General features: G+C 37.0%; 1 protein-coding gene across 1 annotated transcript; it reads right to left on the bottom strand.

The window, feature by feature from the left end:
* Positions 1–3,798: 3,798 nt before the first annotated feature.
* Positions 3,799–16,943, bottom strand: LOC125228940 (O-acyltransferase like protein-like). The gene is made up of 13 exons (XM_048133664.1): positions 16,702–16,943; positions 13,625–13,973; positions 13,138–13,326; positions 12,360–12,439; positions 9,813–10,012; positions 9,296–9,410; positions 9,002–9,219; positions 8,710–8,900; positions 7,637–7,784; positions 6,883–7,069; positions 6,254–6,396; positions 4,896–5,004; positions 3,799–3,965 (listed from the first exon to the last, which is right to left on the bottom strand). The coding sequence occupies exons 1-13, from the start codon at positions 16,886–16,888 to the stop codon at positions 3,838–3,840; spliced, it is 2,244 nt and encodes a 747-aa protein (XP_047989621.1). The 5' UTR covers positions 16,889–16,943; the 3' UTR covers positions 3,799–3,837.
* Positions 16,944–17,240: the final 297 nt, after the last annotated feature.

Here is a 17,240-nt window from a genome sequence, read left to right as displayed (position 1 = left end):
AAAGTGTTCTTGCAATAAGGCGAATAAGGGAAACGGTCAGTCGGAGTCGATGCCTGCCGATTCGACCCCGCAAAGTTAAGTCGTTCGGTTTCGGATGACTGGCAGCAATGGCTTAATACTGTGGCCAGATATTTTAGGACGGGGGAAGTTTGCAGTATACAGCGTAGTGGCTTGGATAGACGGTACTATGCGGATATAAGGATCTTGAACCAGAAATTCCTGGCTCTCTTAGACTGCGGAGCTTCGATTTCGGTAATATCTAGAAACTTTTGTAAGAAAATCACTGACTTAGGCTTAACGGCTCAAAAAATACCCGCTCATGATATTTCTATAGCGGACGCCTCCGTTCTTACGATTGATACTGTAGTCCATCTTCCGATACAGTTTCGAGGAGAGTTCAGGGTGGTTCCATTTTTTGTCATGGATCCTTCTAAACATGAAATCGTGTTAGGAATTAGCTTTTGGGACGCGTTTGGCTTAACAGTAGCGGAACAGAAATTGGCCACAGAAATATTAGAGATAACTGCGGTGAACTCAGTGGTTTCGCGGGACGAGTTGAGTGAGAGCCAAAAACAGCAATTGGGAGATTTGCTGGAAGAAATGGGTAGAGACATAGGAAAGGGATTAGGTAGAACATCTCTTATAAGTCATAGGATTGACACAGGAGATAGCTTACCTACCAGCCAGCGACAGTATCCATTCGCTCCGCCTATTATGAAGGAACTAGAAAAGGAGATTCAGGATATGCTCGACGATGATGTCATTGAGCCTTCCTTTAGCTCTTGGCGATCTCCAGTTTTGCTAGTAAAAAAGGCTTCAGGGAAAAATCGGCTGTGCCTTGATAGTCGTCAATTAAACAAAGTAACAGTAAAAGACTCTTACCCACTGCCGCGGGTGACAACTATTTTAGATAGTTTAAAGAACGCGCAGTTTTTGTCAACTATCGATTTACGTTCTGCATTTTGGCAGATACCTCTAGAAGACTCCAGTAAAGAAAAAACTGCTTTCGGACTCGCGGGTAAGGGTCTTTTTCAGTTCAAGGTCATGCCTTTTGGCCTCTGCAATGCTTCTCAAACTCAACAGCGTCTGATGGATAGGTTATTCCCACCTGAATATGAAGGTACAATATTTACCTATCTGGACGATATAGTTATCTGCAACAGTAATTTTGATGAGCATTTATCGTCACTAGCCTTGGTTAAAAATAGACTAAAGGAAGCAGGTCTGACGATAAATATGGATAAGTGCGTCTTCGCGAGACCATCTCTAAAATACTTAGGGTACATTGTCGATAAAGAAGGGCTTCGAACTGACCCGGACAAGGTTAGAGCCATTTTGGACTATCCTCGGCCCACGACTTATTCAGAGTTGAAGCGTTTCATCGGCTTGGCCAGCTGGTATCGGCGCTTCGTTCCAAATTTTGCCATTGTGGCAGCCCCTCTCCACGACTTAACTAAGGGAGGAAAGAAAGGAAGACAGGTTCTATGGAACGAGGAAGCGCAACAGGCCTTCCTTAATTTGAAATCAGCTCTCACCTCTGCGCCAGTGCTAAGCGTGCCTGATTTCACAAGACCCTTCGTGGTCCAGTGTGATGCGTCTAATAGGGGTACCGGTGGGGTGTTAATTCAAGAAATTGAAGGTATGGAAACACCAATTGCTTACACTAGTCGGAAATTGACGGATAGGGAATGTAGGTACTCAGCGTCCGAGCGAGAGTTGCTAAGTGTTCTACATGCGGTTGAGCAGTTTCGTCCGTATATTGAAGGATCTCATTTCAAAGTCATCTCTGATCACAGCGCCCTCCAGTGGTTGCATCGTAATAAGGACCCTCATGGTCGGCTCGCGAGATGGGCCATGCGCTTACAACAATTTGATTACGAAATTGTCCATCGCAAAGGAAAATTTAACACTGTGCCTGATGCCTTGTCGAGAGCTATTACGGAGGATGTCGACCTCTTAGAGATAAGACCAGAGGATAAAGATGACTGGTATAAGTTGGAGGAGGCCAAAGTCACGGCGGGGACTAATGGACCAGACTGGGAGGTCAATGACGGTCAGCTATGGAGGCTCCTAAGACTGAAACAGTTTCCAGACGAAAATTACGATTGGAAACTAGTGATACCGGAGAGACTTAGAGAACAGATTATGACAGAATGTCATGATGATCCCACGGCAGGTCATTTGGGCGTTAAGAAATCTGTTAATCGAGTAAGGCAACACTACTACTGGCCAACGTTAATTAAAGATGTTAAGAACCATGTACGTAAATGTGACGTGTGTGCGAAGTACAAGTATTCTCAATTAAAACCATCTGGTCTAATGGGCAGACAGCGAGAAGTAACGGAGCCTTTCCAGATGATCTCTATGGACCTTATGGGGCCTTTCCCGAGGTCAAAGTGCGGCAACACTATGCTATTGGTCATTACTTGCTGGTTCAGCAAATTCGTTTTCTTTTCCCTTTGAGAAATGGAAAGGCCTCAGCGATTTCCCAAATTTTAGAAGAAAAAATTTTTTTGGTCTACGGGGTACCTAGGGTGATAATCTGTGACAATGGGAAACAATTTGTGTCGAACGAATTCAAGGATCTTGTGTCAAGCTATGGGGCCAAGCTTTGGTATACACCGTATTACCATCCACAAGCGAATCCGACGGAGCGTGTGAATAAAGTGATTGGAGTGGCCATAGCATCTTACGTGGAAGATAATCACAGGGAATGGGATAGGTACATATCACACATTGCCCACGCGGTGAACACGTCAGTACACGAAGTTACGGAAAAAACTCCAGCCTATCTTTTCTTTGGCCGGGAAACGGCGATTCAAGGATCAAAGGCATATAGCTTTGAGCCCACCGCTCACATTACCATTAACCAAGGGCGGTTTCAGAGAAATGTCGACCTGCGCAACAAAATATATCAGGATGTTTGTGAAAAAATGAGAAGATCTCATGAAGCCAACGCCAATCGTTACAACCTCCGGCGACGAACATGTGACTATAGGGAAGGTGATCTCGTGCTGAAGCGCACCAAACATCTGTCATGTGCGGACAGAAATTTTATGGGCAAATTAGCACCTAAATTTGAAAAAGCTCTCATAGCGAATAAGGTTTCCAACGACGTCTATAGACTTCAAGGCCTTAAAGGGAAAGATTTGGGCGCCTGGCATGTCAGCGACTTGAAACGGATTGGGTGAATCCAGTCGGATTCTTCTGAGGTGAGGGGATATGTGATGCATATTGCATACGCATCACGGCAGTCAGTCACTTATTACATAGTAACGCCATCTATCCACAACCTAAAGTAAACTGTTTGTTAGCGAGTTGACAATTGGCAAATAAGTAACGGTCGTACTTAAAAATAAAATAAAAATTAAATTGAGGGTGTCTTGAAAAACCGGAGAGAACGGTCAGAGAGAGAAATGGTAGCGGGTGATGTGATGTGCCGTTAATATGACGGCAATTAATTTAAAGCATCGCAGTGTTACGGAAATTTGCCTGTCAAAATGAATATCTTGTGATATTTGTGCGTGTGAGTGCCGGAAATAGTCACGGGCATACGGGAACGCCCTTCTTATTGGCATGATTATTGTGGGGATGTTAAATCATACGTGACCAATTTTAATTTCAAATACAAATATTGTTCCACATTTGGCCGTTATAAATTCTATTGCTGTTACAGTTCAAATTTGAACAAATATTGCAAAAGTCACATGCGGTAAAAGGATATTTGTTTCATTACGTATAAATAAGAATAAGTAGATCTACGTGGAAAACTTTCACACATATTGATTACACAGTTAATAACATAAATATATGTTTTTAATTCATGAGAGAAACATCCTATAGTTTAGTCTTGTTGAGGTATCTGTCGTATTCTTGTGCCATTGCCGGGTTAACTGCTGTAACACCCCCGTTAACTCCATTTTCTTCTTTAGCATCTGGTTTTTCAGGCCTAGGTTTCTTCGGGCCTGCAAATAAAATAACAGGGTTTGGTACCACGTAATATAATTTAATTCGCAATATATATGTGACCGTAATATTTTAAAAACCGTTAGTTTATAATTTCACTAGCGAGATTATGAACTAACGAAATATTGTGAACCGTAACGTACAGTTCACAATTTGACGGATTATTTTTACGTTAGATTATAATCTAACGAAGCGAAACCGTCAAATTGTAAACTGTCATGGCGTCAGAACGAAGCTAGCGCTCTGATTGGTCGGTTTTAAAGTAGATCGTTCTGTGGCCATAGAGTGACTGACACAAATAGACAATGCAATCACAGATGTCAATCAAAAACCTCATTAAACTTTTATCATCAAAATTCGATATATTGTTTAAGGAAATGGTCGAACTCGCCAAATAAACAAAATTGTCAGTTACTTTGCTTATTATGTGGCGACTTAATTGGTATATTTCTTGTGATTTAATATAGCTAGCTTCGTTCCGACGCCATGACAGTTTACAATTTGACGGTTTCGCTTCGTTAGATTATAATCTAACGTAAAAATAATCCGTCAAATTGTGAACTGTACGTTACGGTTCACAATATTTCGTTAGTTCATAATCTCGCTAGTGAAATTATAAACTAACGGTTTTTACAATATTACGGTGACATATATAACACGATAGTATAATGAAAACACGAAAATAATGAAAACACATGATTGCATTTATTTGGTCTCTTATTTTTCAGTGTTCTTTAAATGATAAAACACAACACACATTTACATAAAAATGGAACAATATGAAATTACAATACGAAACTTCTATAATATTGTCTTTAAAGTAATGCTGAATTGTATAATGAAAGAGAATTCAAATTTTATTGAGAGATTCAAGGGTTAACGCTAATTACTAGCATGTGCAAAATTATAGAAAAAACATAAGAACATACCTCCTCCCATTGCAAGTTTGATGAGCGTGGAGAAGGGCGAATCGATCAACACCGTCACTATGAACCCACTGACCACTGCTGCAGTGAAATCACCCAGGAATCTGTGAAACTGTTAAAATTACGGATGAAATAGATTTTTAATGGCAGACTATTGTCATCAAAAAAGTGTAGATTTTATATTATGGTTCATCGAAATCGAAAATATTAATAGAATAGAATAGAATAGAATAGAATAGAATAGAATAGAATAAACATTTATTCGTGAACACAGACAAGACAAAGAACACATAATAACATCAAGACAGAAAGTAATGAAGTGCCACGAAATGGCCTCATCTCAGCGTGTTGCTGGTGACTTCCAGCGCTGATCTTCCGATGAGACCATCAAGTGAGAAAGATTCACGGAGGGTAACAGACAGAAGAAATGCAAAACACATATACAAGAAAAATGGACTACAGTTAAAAAGAATAAAATTGAAAACGTTACAAGAAAAATAACAACAGGCTGTGATATAAGCAAGATCTAAGTATACAAAAGAATAATAACAAACAGAACAGGACAGAACACATTAAATTAATAAAAAGAAAAAAGGAAAGCGTCATACACCAGATCGCACACACAGCGTTCCATCGTTTGGTTCCATTAACCGTTTAGTACTAAGGATGTACCTTAGCATGGCCGAACAGGAAAGAATTCGCCATCGGAGAGCCGATTATTCGCTGAATAGCTACAGCCGGTCAAAAAATTATGGCAATATTTTCAAATTTACGGTTTTTTTCTAGTGACGGAAATGGCATCACAGACTTCAAACGGCGAGTAACCGCAAAAGTATAACTGTATTATAATTATGTATAACGTATTTATTTATATGATATAATGTCTATATTGCTATAGTTTGTAGGTTAGGTATAGGTTTAGCTTAGGAAAGTCTACCGTCTCCAATTCTCCTTTAACTACTCTAAGGTTAACTAGAAAAATCCCTTCATGGGATAAGTTCGCCTTTGTACAAATGAAGTGTGTGTTTTTTTCTTTCCTGTTATTATGTGTTCTTATTTTTGTACAATAAAGTGTATTACATACTACTACTACTACTACTACTAATACTAAAGTCGCAAATCCCGAGCAACAATTTATTAGTGGTCGCATTGCTCATCTATTTTCGATAAGAACTCTATCAAATCAAATCAAGAGTGAACAGGCATCTTCTGGTCGAGCTCACTCCATCGTAGGCCACGTCTTTGCCTTTGGCTAATCTGTGGCCAAGAGTAAGCCCATTTATAATTAAAAAAAAGAACTCTATAGACACGATATAATAGATTTGACGTGCACAACGCCGATCACACGGAAATGAACTTACGTAGCGAGCAGGTGTGAAGTGAGCCGGAGCTGTAGATGTGGCGTTGACGACGTGCATGATCGGGTAGTGGAAGATGTACATCGCGAATGAGATGCGAGCAGGCAACTTCCACATATCCAGCGACAGGAACCAGTTGATGGGCCCTGCGTGACAACGAACCATTACACATTTATATGGAGTAAGGATCTTTAGCTATAAATAAGTACAGTAATTAAAATATTTCTCTCAGGACGCAATAAATACGTATACGGGAATGCGGAGTATAAAATTTATTTTGTGACCGAAAGAGAAATCGTAAAAAAATCCCTTTTAAAATATTACACATTTTGGCGGTCTGACTAATCCATGACAAAAAACTATTAGGTATTTCGAGAGTGTCCCATAGTAAAACTTGTTACGTGTTAACTGCTTAAGTAGTATTCAGTGCAATAAAGTTATTAAACGAAGTGTTTACTACCTATGCAATCCATAGCACATCATCACAGTATAAAAGAGAGTACTATCGTACAGTATGGCCACTCCCTGCTTCGAATGCGACCAGTCGACCTGTCTTATCTCACTCATAGACGTTCGCCTACACGAGCTTAGACTGTTTGCGTTCATAGTCCAAGGTGTGGCAACATACTAACCTCCGTAACCATGCGTGCACGCAAATATCATCCAACCGACGCAAGCCGCCCATCCCGGTCTGGAGAAGGAGTTAATGACGCCATCCAAGAAGGGACTGTCCCAGTCCATCTGCAGTATAGGGTACGCGGAGTAGATGATACCGGCTGATATTACCAAAGTGCAGGCCCATCCTAATGCCACGAACAGCTGGAAGGAAATAAAATTATGAATATAACCTGAAGTACAAGTTGTTACCTAATCCCTTAAAATTAAGTGACTGATACATTTCATAATTAATAACTTTTAACTAGGTACAAGGAATTTCACCTAACCCATATTTTTATAATACGAGATCATTATGATTATTATGATCGCGATTCAACTTAAAATTATTTTACAGATGATAATTGTTTGTTTCCGTGAGGATTTGTAATTACCTAGGGACTTGTAACGCAATAATTATTATTATTCAATTTACAGCAGCGGAGTAGTTTTATCGTATACTAATATTTTGCTAGCTTTTGCCAACCACTTCAATTTAGCAGTAAAAGAGTAAAAAGACAACAGAAAAACGCACAGACACCCTTATGAAATGAAATGAAATGAAATATTTTATTTTCCAAGTAGGCATATTACAATGCGCATATGAACGTCAAATAAAGCTACGCCGGCTCTAACCCTACGCCTCAGCCTCGAGAAGATTTCAGTCCCCCCTCAGTTGGAGGGGGGTATCCACTATGGGACCGGCAAGAAACTCGGCGGGCCACTTCTTACCTTAGGCAACCGAACTTTTTTTCCTTTACAAACAGCGAGAAGGTAACCATACAGCATTCCGACAAAGAAAGGTGAGCATCTTGTTAACGTGTTCACGTAATAGTAGTTTAAATAGTGAGCAGCCGCATCAGGATCTACAGCAGCACGTCTGAAGAAAGAAAAAACTTAATAGAATGAAAGACAATGTATAATGTTAGATAATCATCATCCTCCTTGCGTTATCCCGGCATTAGCCACGGTCCATGAGAGCCTGGGATCCACTTTGACAACGAATCCCAAGATTTGGAGTAGACACTAGTTTTATGAAAGTGACTGCCATCCGACCTTTCAACCCGATGGGTATATACCTAGGCCTAGATTTAGTCCGGTTTCCTCACGATGTTTTCCTTTACCGAAAAGCGACTGGCAAATATCAAATGACATTTCGCACATAAGTTCCGAAAAACTCGTCCGAGCCGGGGTTTGAACCCGTAACCCGCTCTAAATGTATAATTCTTTAGGTAATATATAAGTCGCGTATTCACTATCAACATTTTAGAAACACGGTTTCAGAAACAGACATCGTGTTTCTGAAACACAGAAAGAGTTTCGGTAAATTATCTGTAGAAATCTGCAAAGTGTTTCAGAAACAATATTTCCCAATCATTGCTTATAAGTTGTACTTGAATATTCATCTATAATATGATACAATCATAATCTTTCATGTGATGCTCTTCAGCAACCCCAAGCTGCCCGCCCTGGTACAATTGGTACTAAATTGATATTTACATTAAGATATTTGTACCTCTTTAACTAGTTTAGAAGTTCAAGTGAAATTTCGGTTTCATCTATAATATGATACAATCATAATATTTCATGTGATGCTCTTCAGCAACCCCAAGCTGCCCTGGTACAATTAGTACTAAATTGATATTTACATTAAGATATTTGTACCTCTTTAACTAGTTTAGAAGTTCAAGTGAAATTTCGGTTACTGTAGATATGACATGATGAGAATATGTATCTAGAAATATGGAATAACATAATACGAGGGTAGTACACATTATCGTAAACCAGTTTTACTATCAACTTACGAAGGTATAAAGGGTGCTGCCTGGAACTCGTTTAAGTAGTTATAGGTTGTGGACGCCGCTATCACAATTAGCATGGAGAGACTCAATGCAATCCAAGCGGCTCTTCTTTTTCCTAGCACCCAAAACAGCACAAGTGGTGAAATTATGTGCATTTGGATGTCAACAGCAAGATACCAACTTGGGCCGATACACTGGAATATACATTTCAAGATTATTAACATCTATTATGTACGATTTTCTATGTAAAATTTGTTTATTTCACTTCACTTGTTAAAAAAAATTAATTACTCACCATCCCATCAGGAATAATTAAATTCTGGCCATGGATCAATGTAGCCCACCAATATTGCCTGCACTTGTGCACCTTATTAGCCATAACGTCGTTCCATCGCGGTCCGTCTGACATGTGGTTAAACAACGTTGCTTGGAGGAATACGCCAGCAGCCAGTATCGGGAACATCCGTAGAAGCCGATGTAGATAGTATAAGTGGATATTTCTTACGAGGCCCACTGAAAAATAATAAGAATAACTTGCATATTTTATCACAGTGTATTTTTTATTGATTTAATAGAATAATAAACTTACTGCTAGACATTTTCCCAACAGAAGTATACACAATTAGCAGTCCACTCAGCATGAAGAATGTGTCCACTGTGATTGGTGCAGACAAAATCCAAAGCGAAGAAAAAGAAACTATCCACTGAAACATAAAATATTTCATCAGTGTGAAAATCAACACGAAACCCGTGTATCATGACCCGTATTTTTCATGAAAAAATCTTGTACAAATAAACATATTTTCATACTTACAATTAAATATAGAGACTATAACCATATTATTGCATTGCAATTGTTACCATTAATATATTTAACATAGCATAGGGTTCAGCGTTGGAAATTATTAACCAAACCCTAATTTTACGAAAACGAAGTTCTTTAGGTACTGTACACCCACAGAAATCTAAATATAATTGTGATGTTCGAAATTCCTAATGTATTCCATCACTTAAAAACAAATATACTACAACAGGTCCAAATTAATAACGTACATAATTTTCCAAAAGCTCATTGTTAGAAAATAAATCATCAATTTGCTAAGTACCTCAAAGAATTCAGTTCGGTTCACAAAGGGCGCATTCAAATGCGTAGAATATGAATGGCCCACGATGACCCAAATCATGGCCATAGACCTGATACCGTCCACGCATTTCAAGACGCCGGGCACAGGGTTGAATGTGAGCAAACGCCGCGTGTTTGTGTACACTGAGAACGATTTCCCGAGAACACTCGCTCTTTTAGGATCTGGAAAAAATAGCTACATAAATCTTTGGTGACATCTTTTTATGACTTTCTTCGTAATTCTAAACGGAGACGATCGATTAAAAAAGCAGACGGCATTATTACCTGTAATTTTGTAATTAATAATTAAATTAAACCTGAAAAATTATCGTACTAGCATTTTAAATATTATGTATGTTCAATATTAAAAAAGGCGGTGCCTCCTTAATTTACGGGTTTTCGAAATCAATATGTCAAAGAGAAACCCACAGTTTTATTGCTTTTATCTGTTATGTCGATTTCACTGTCCCTTTGGCAGCCACCACTTGACTATATAGTTATACAACAAACTATTAAATTAATGAAGAATATAGAAGGCTACGTATAACTACGTTTTGTAGTTATAGGACTTATAGGTATTATTTAAACAAATAATATATTTAGAGGGCCACGCCACACATACACACACACACACGCACGCACGCACGCACGCACGCACGCACGCACGCACGCACGCACGCACGCACGCACGCACGCACGCACGCACGCACACACACACACACACACACATGTGACGTGTTTTTAGGGTTCCGTACCTCAAAAGGAAAAAACGGAACCCTTATAGGATCACTTTGTTGTCCGTCTGTCCGTCCGTCCGTCCGTCTGTCAAGACCCTTTTTCTCAGGAACGCGTGGAGGTATGAAGCTGAAATTTATATCAATTACTCAGGTCTACTGTCCCTTGAAGCTGTGAAAAAATCAAACTTCTAAGCCAACGCAATCAAAAGATACAGCCGTTTATGCCGCAAATTTTCGACACTTGCAAGGGAATCAAAACCTACAGGGTGCTTCCCGTGAACTCAGAATCTTGAAATTTGGTACGAAGCAACGTCTTATAGCATAGATAAAGGAAAAATTACGAAAACCATAAATTTTTAGTTACATCACATAATATATATTTTTTTAATAATTTTAACCTTACTACCCATTTCCTCATAAACGCGTAGAGGTATTAAATTGAAATTCATACCAAATACTCAGGTCTATAATACCTTTAAGCTGTAACAAAATCAAACTTCTATGTCAACGCAATCAAAAGAAACAGCAATTTAAGCTGCATATTTTGAAACTCGCAAGTACTCGCAAGGGAATCAAAACCTAAAGGGTACTTCCAGTCGACCTAGAATCTTGAAATTTGGCATGAAGCAACGTTTTATAGCACACATAAAGGAAAAATTCCGAAAACCTTAAATTTTTAGTTACATTACAAAATATATATTTTTTAATAAATATAAACTTATTACTTTTTTCCTCATGAACGCGTAGAGCTATCAAGTTGAAATTCATATCAAATGCAGGTTTGTACGGAACCCTCGGTGCGCGAGTCCGACTCGCACTTGGCCGGTTTTTTTGTTTAAATTAATCTAAATTATACATTTCAGAAAATACTAAGCTGATATTGGTGAAACAATCGCATCTTATCTATTTAATTTGATTTATCTAAACAATGGCAAAACGTTACAGCGGCGTTATTTGTTACAAAGAAATATGTCGGTAAGTAGGTAGGTAGTTTATTATTAGATAAACAATAAAATCAAAACTTATCACACAAAGATTGGCAGATATAATTACCACAAGCAAACAAAATTCCTTCCCACGTCATAAGTAATTTCCTACTTTATGTTAATTCTGTATTGAAACGTGATTGTTATTAACATAAATGTGGTGAAAACAAAAAAAATTGTGATAAGATATAGACTTTGATTTGAGTATGATAACCTCGGACTAAGCCAGTATCATTTCGCCTAAATTGATTTATCAAAACACAAACCTATCAAAATTAACTCTCAGATACATCTGCTGTAGAATGATAAAGAAGTATTTTTCCGACAAGAAATTTTACATACATGTATATATCCTGTTTTATTGAATTCCGTTAACTTTAAGGGAAGATTCTTTAGTTCAAATACAATCAATTTCTCTAAAAAACTAACTAGCCTCTTAACTCTTACGGTTATCGAATTATAAAAAATAAAACATTTAATTACTGAACACGTGTGTGGCATCCCTTACCACTTCCTAATGTTATTTGTTTTGACATGTGCCGTCAAACACTTGTAAATGACTTTAATGTTATGATTAAGGTCCTTTCACACTAATTAATTCATTTATTATGTATAGAAAAAAAATCTAATTTAACAAAAAGCTATATACAGGGTGATTCCTGATGATAAACCTAACCTAACCTAAGCGTGTCGAATTTTACGGAAAAAAAAACACGGTGTATAGTTAATTTAAGTAATCAACTTAAAATAAGGTGAGAAAATAATAAAATGGCTTGCTAGTCTGTAAAATTAAGCTTATATTCTTACCTCCTTTAAGTATGTAAGTATAATATAGATCGTAGCCCGTGCAGAGCACAGTTATCAAGAAAATGAAGCCGAAAACACCCCTGAAATAAAACAAAACTTTATAGAAAAAAAAACACATTTTTTTTGATGAAATCAGTACAATACAAGGCCATACTCGTAATTATAAATTAACACGAAGAAACCAAATAATTTTAACAACATATTCCTAATTGCATTTGAAGACGTTTTGTCATAATATACCTTTCTGGATTTTGCCTAGTTTCAGAGTTATTGCCATTTAAAAAAAAAAAGTACAAAATGCTTTTTGATGGCGATCCTTAGGGTCACTTGCACCACCCTTTTAACTCAAGGTTAGTCAACTGTCAAATTCCATATAAAATGGTGGGTTAACCCTCGGGTTGACCCCCCATTTTCGGTGGTGCAAGTGACCCTTATTGAATTGATAGGTGTCAAAAAAGTCTTGTGCAACACATTGCAAAACATGGGTTTCAATAAAAAAAATCAATATTCATGTTCGGTCAGGTTTACGGATAACATTTACTTAGGTGAAAATATATTCGAAAATATTAAATATAATAACGAAAATCCTTATATTTCTTTAGTGTTCCTCATGTTACTCCGTGTATAATAATAAAATATGATTGCGAACACGTACTTAATAAACACGTATTGCAGAACTCGATTAGCTACGGTGACTGTGCATTCCGAGTAAAGGATAGTTTGAATTATATATAAACAGTCATATAGCTTGTGATTCATAGGTAAATTTTAAACTCACATTGCAGCGTAATCTCCGGGTACAAATGGCTTATCATTTTTTAGGCGGCAGAATTCTTCAGAAAATTCAAACCCCACAGCTGTGGTGTTAATTAGAACTTTATCGAAAAATTGCTTAGGAGTACAAGCTTTTGGTAGGCATACTGCTAATCTAAAGGCTTCTCCAGCCAAGGCACTATCTTCTGCAACCCTGCGGAAAGTAAGTTGTTAACATCACACAATTAGTATGGACGGATCTCATTGATTCGTGATAACTGGGTAGGGAGTTAAGGCTGTGCTACAACAGGATGAAGCGATTTTCAAAATTATTTTTAAAACAAGAGTGGGTACACAATACACGCCTTCTAGAGAGCTTATCACATGGCTCAATTTAATATACTGTGTAAGACTGTCCTATAATATTTATTTATTTATTCTACGGAAGATCGAGTTACGTTCACGTTTACATAGGGGATTTTGTATTATTTATTTATAGTAATTTGACTTACCTTGCTGAATCCAAATCTGGTACAGTTAACCGACTGTATTTGGCTAATTTCGCCCGCACTTCTCGAAGATTTCTCATCATATCCCTATGTTGTTTCGTCTTCGGTAAAAGCTCTGGCCAAGGAAATTCTGGCCATTCTTCAGGCCATTCTGGCCATTCTTCTGGCCATTCCGGCAGAGTAGGCAGATCAAGATCATTTTGCACCATAGGCACATTGATCATACAAAACTTTCCTTCAATATTTGATGGTTCATAGTTAGCGCTGATTTCTATACATTGATGATAGTTACCGAAATCCACGAAATTACCTTGAAATATACCTCGTGGTGGTCTTAAGCCAGCATCAAGAACTGTAAGGAGAGAAATAGAACATTATGTTATACATAAACTACATAGATACAGGCCGGCAAACTATGGGTTGGGATTTTTAATAATACCCACAAAATTAAAATTTAAAAAAAATCCCCACATGGCTATGAATACTCCCGACTAATTTAGCTTTCAAACAAAAAAAAAACTAAATCTAAATCGGTTTATCCGTTCGCGAGCTACAAGGCCACAGACAGACACACACAAAAACAGACAGACAGGCAGACACGTCAAACTTATAACACCCCGTCGTTTTTGCGTCGGGGGCTAAAAATATCAATGTTAGCTTAGTATTAATATAAAGTACCTACTCATAATTTATACATAAATTCAGGCCTGTATTAGGTACTGCTGGGTACTTAACTGTTGCAATCATGATTATCAAAATGTATTTTTTAACCCCCGACGCAAAAACGAAGGGGTGTTATAAGTTTGACGTGTCTGTCTGTGTGTATGTCTGTCTGTCTGTCTGTCTGTCTGTCTGTCTGTCTGTCTGTCTGTCTGTCTGTCTGTCTGTCTATCCGTCTGTTTGTCTGTCTGTATGTCTGTGTGTGTGTCTGTCTGTGGCATCGTAGCTCTCGAACGGATGAACCGATTTTGATTTAGTTTTTTTTTTTCTGAAAGCTGAGTTAGTCGGGAGTGTTCTTAGCCATGTTTCATGAAAATCGGTCCACTAGGTCGCGGTCGGGGATTTTTTCAAAATTTTAATTTTGGGGTTATATTAACTGGCTACTTTGTATTTTTTTAATAGGTATGAAACCTTTATGGATAAGTTGATGTATGTACAGGTACACTTGCCAATATGACCAAATACTGTATGAAACTGATATTTATTTGCTAGCGGACGGTAAACTGGCGTACATTTGATCTCCCTTGTTCCTACTGACATAGTTGCAAACGATATCACTGGCTTTGAATTAACAAATACGCAATCGAATTAAGTAATGTCTTACTCTTAGTAACGGTACAAAAACGTCACGACGAACAGAATGAAATCAAATCATAATTTCTCATTCAATATTTTACTTCAGAATTAGCTAGGGAGCGTACCATTTTATGTAGGTAATGTTTTATTGATATTATTTCATATCTCTTTTTGTCTAAGTAATTACATGTGAAGAGTGTAATTCAATCAATTTCGATGTTATAGTATGAATTTTTTGAAACGAACGTTTCTAAACAAAGGCATCGTTCCTTTTGTGTTGAGCGAGAGCTTCTGTATTAGCACGCGCTATCCTGATAATTGTAAGGTTCAAATCTGTGCAGCAGCAAATTTGAGATAGATTGTTTTAGAAATGTGAAGCGATAGACCACAACGGTATAGTTGCAAATACACAGCGCTTCTAATACTTTGATACTTGGTGGTGGTGGTGTAAGTAATGAAACACGTATATCACTGTTATTTTTTATTAATGATTTTGTTAACAATCAACAATTGTATATAGCAATATATAAATAATTAATTACATAAATATTAGGTACAAGTCTTGATACATAAAATAACATAAATAACTAAACAAACCGTAATTTAAATTATTAGGAATGTTTGTCTAACAATTAGGAATATAAAAATCAATAAACATTTTTAAATTGTAATAACTACTGTAAAAACCGGCCAAGAGCGTGTCGGGCCACGCTCAGTGTAGGGTTCCGTAGTTTTCCGTATTTTTCTCAAAAACTACTGAACCTATCAAGTTCAAAACAATTTTCCTAGAAAGTTTTTATAAAGATCTACTATTGTGATTTTTTTCATATTTTTTTAACATAGGGTTCAAAAGTTAGAGGGGGGGGGACGCACTTTTTTTTCCTTTAGTAGCGATTATTTCCAAAAATATTGATATTATCAAAAAACGATCTTAGTAAACCCTTCTTCATTTTTAAATACCTATCCAACAATATATCACACGTTGGGGTTGGAATGAAAAAAAATATACGCCCCCACTTTACATGTAGGGGGCGTACCCTAATAAAACATTTTTTTCCATTTTTTATTTTTGCACTTTGTTGGCGTGATTGATATACATATTGGTACCAAATTTTAGCTTTCTAGTGCTTACAGTTACTGAGATTATCCGCGGACGGACGGACGGACGGACGGACGGACGGACGGACGGACAGACAGACATGGCGAAACTATAAGGGTTCCTAGTTGACTACGGAACCCTAAAAACAAATAAAATAAATACTTTAGTTACAATAAATCTAAATTTCAAAGTACAAATAATACAGTACGAAAAAAATGTGTATGTATATATAGACTTGTACCTAATATTTATGTAATTAATTATTTATATATTGTTATTATATACAATTGTTGATTGTTAACAAAATCATTAATAAAAAATAACAGTGATAATTATACGTGTTTCATTACTTACACCACCACCACCAAGTATCAAAGTATTAGAAGCGCTGTGTATTTGCAACTATACCGGTGTGGTCTATCGCTTCACATTTCCAAAACAATCTATCTCAAATTTGCTGCTGCACAGATTTGAACCTTACAATTATCAGGATACAGTTGCTTCTTGTTGTCTTAGCGTGTGCTAATACAGAAGCTCTCGCTCAACACAAAAGGAACAATGCCTTTGTTTAGAAACGTTCGTTTCAAAAATTCATACTATAACTTTTCATGAGAAATTATTTACCAATGAAATTATTAGATAAATAATTATGAGAACGATTGTCAAAATAGAAAAGTATACTTACATTCTGCCAGTAAAATACTATTATTATTTTGTACATAGCTTAGTTGTGCTTCACATAAGTCTTCATCTAACACATTTCTGTATAATTCAGTATCAAATGCATTATTTTTAGGTAATTGGAAGTCAATAAATGCTTTCGCAGATTGTAAACAGATGCTAATTAGAACAAGAACCAACACTTTTGCCATTTTTTCAATAATCACTTTTTCATGATTTGAACCTTTCTACTGTGCTTCACCTACATTACTAATTGACTGAGATTTGGGTTGATTATATTTGAAATGATTATAATTGTGATTTGATAACTCGCCATATTCAATAGAATTGATAATCCCTCAGGCAGGGTTCTTGTTAAATATTTTTTTAATTAGGATCTATGAACTATAAATATGTATTAGTCTTTATTATTTAAGAGGTGGGTCAAATAAGACATTGTGTACTAAAGGCGGCAAGTTTGTAATAGATGAGGCTCCAAGAGGATGTTCGTTTGCAAAAATAGCGCACCTCATTCTGACTTCTGATATATATTGTATAGGTCTC

Source organism: Leguminivora glycinivorella, chromosome 1 (assembly GCF_023078275.1).
Source record: "Leguminivora glycinivorella isolate SPB_JAAS2020 chromosome 1, LegGlyc_1.1, whole genome shotgun sequence".
NCBI lineage: Eukaryota > Metazoa > Arthropoda > Insecta > Lepidoptera > Tortricidae > Leguminivora > Leguminivora glycinivorella.
The sequence above is the reverse complement of the archived record's forward strand: the minus strand, read 5'-3'. Positions and strand labels throughout refer to the sequence as shown.

What these genes read in the sequence shown, in the direction of transcription:
- LOC125228940 (XM_048133664.1), bottom strand. Translation starts at nt 16,888, where the DNA reads ATGGCAAAAGTGTTGGTTCTTGTTCTAATTAGCATCTGTTTACAATCT. An exon ending in TAGTATTTTACTGGCAGAAT is followed by an intron (nt 13,974 to 16,701) that starts GTAAGTATACTT and finishes CTCTCCTTACAG; the next exon opens with TTCTTGATGCTGGCTTAAGA. An exon ending in CCCGGAGATTACGCTGCAAT is followed by an intron (nt 12,440 to 13,137) that starts GTGAGTTTAAAA and finishes GTTTTATTTCAG; the next exon opens with GGGTGTTTTCGGCTTCATTT.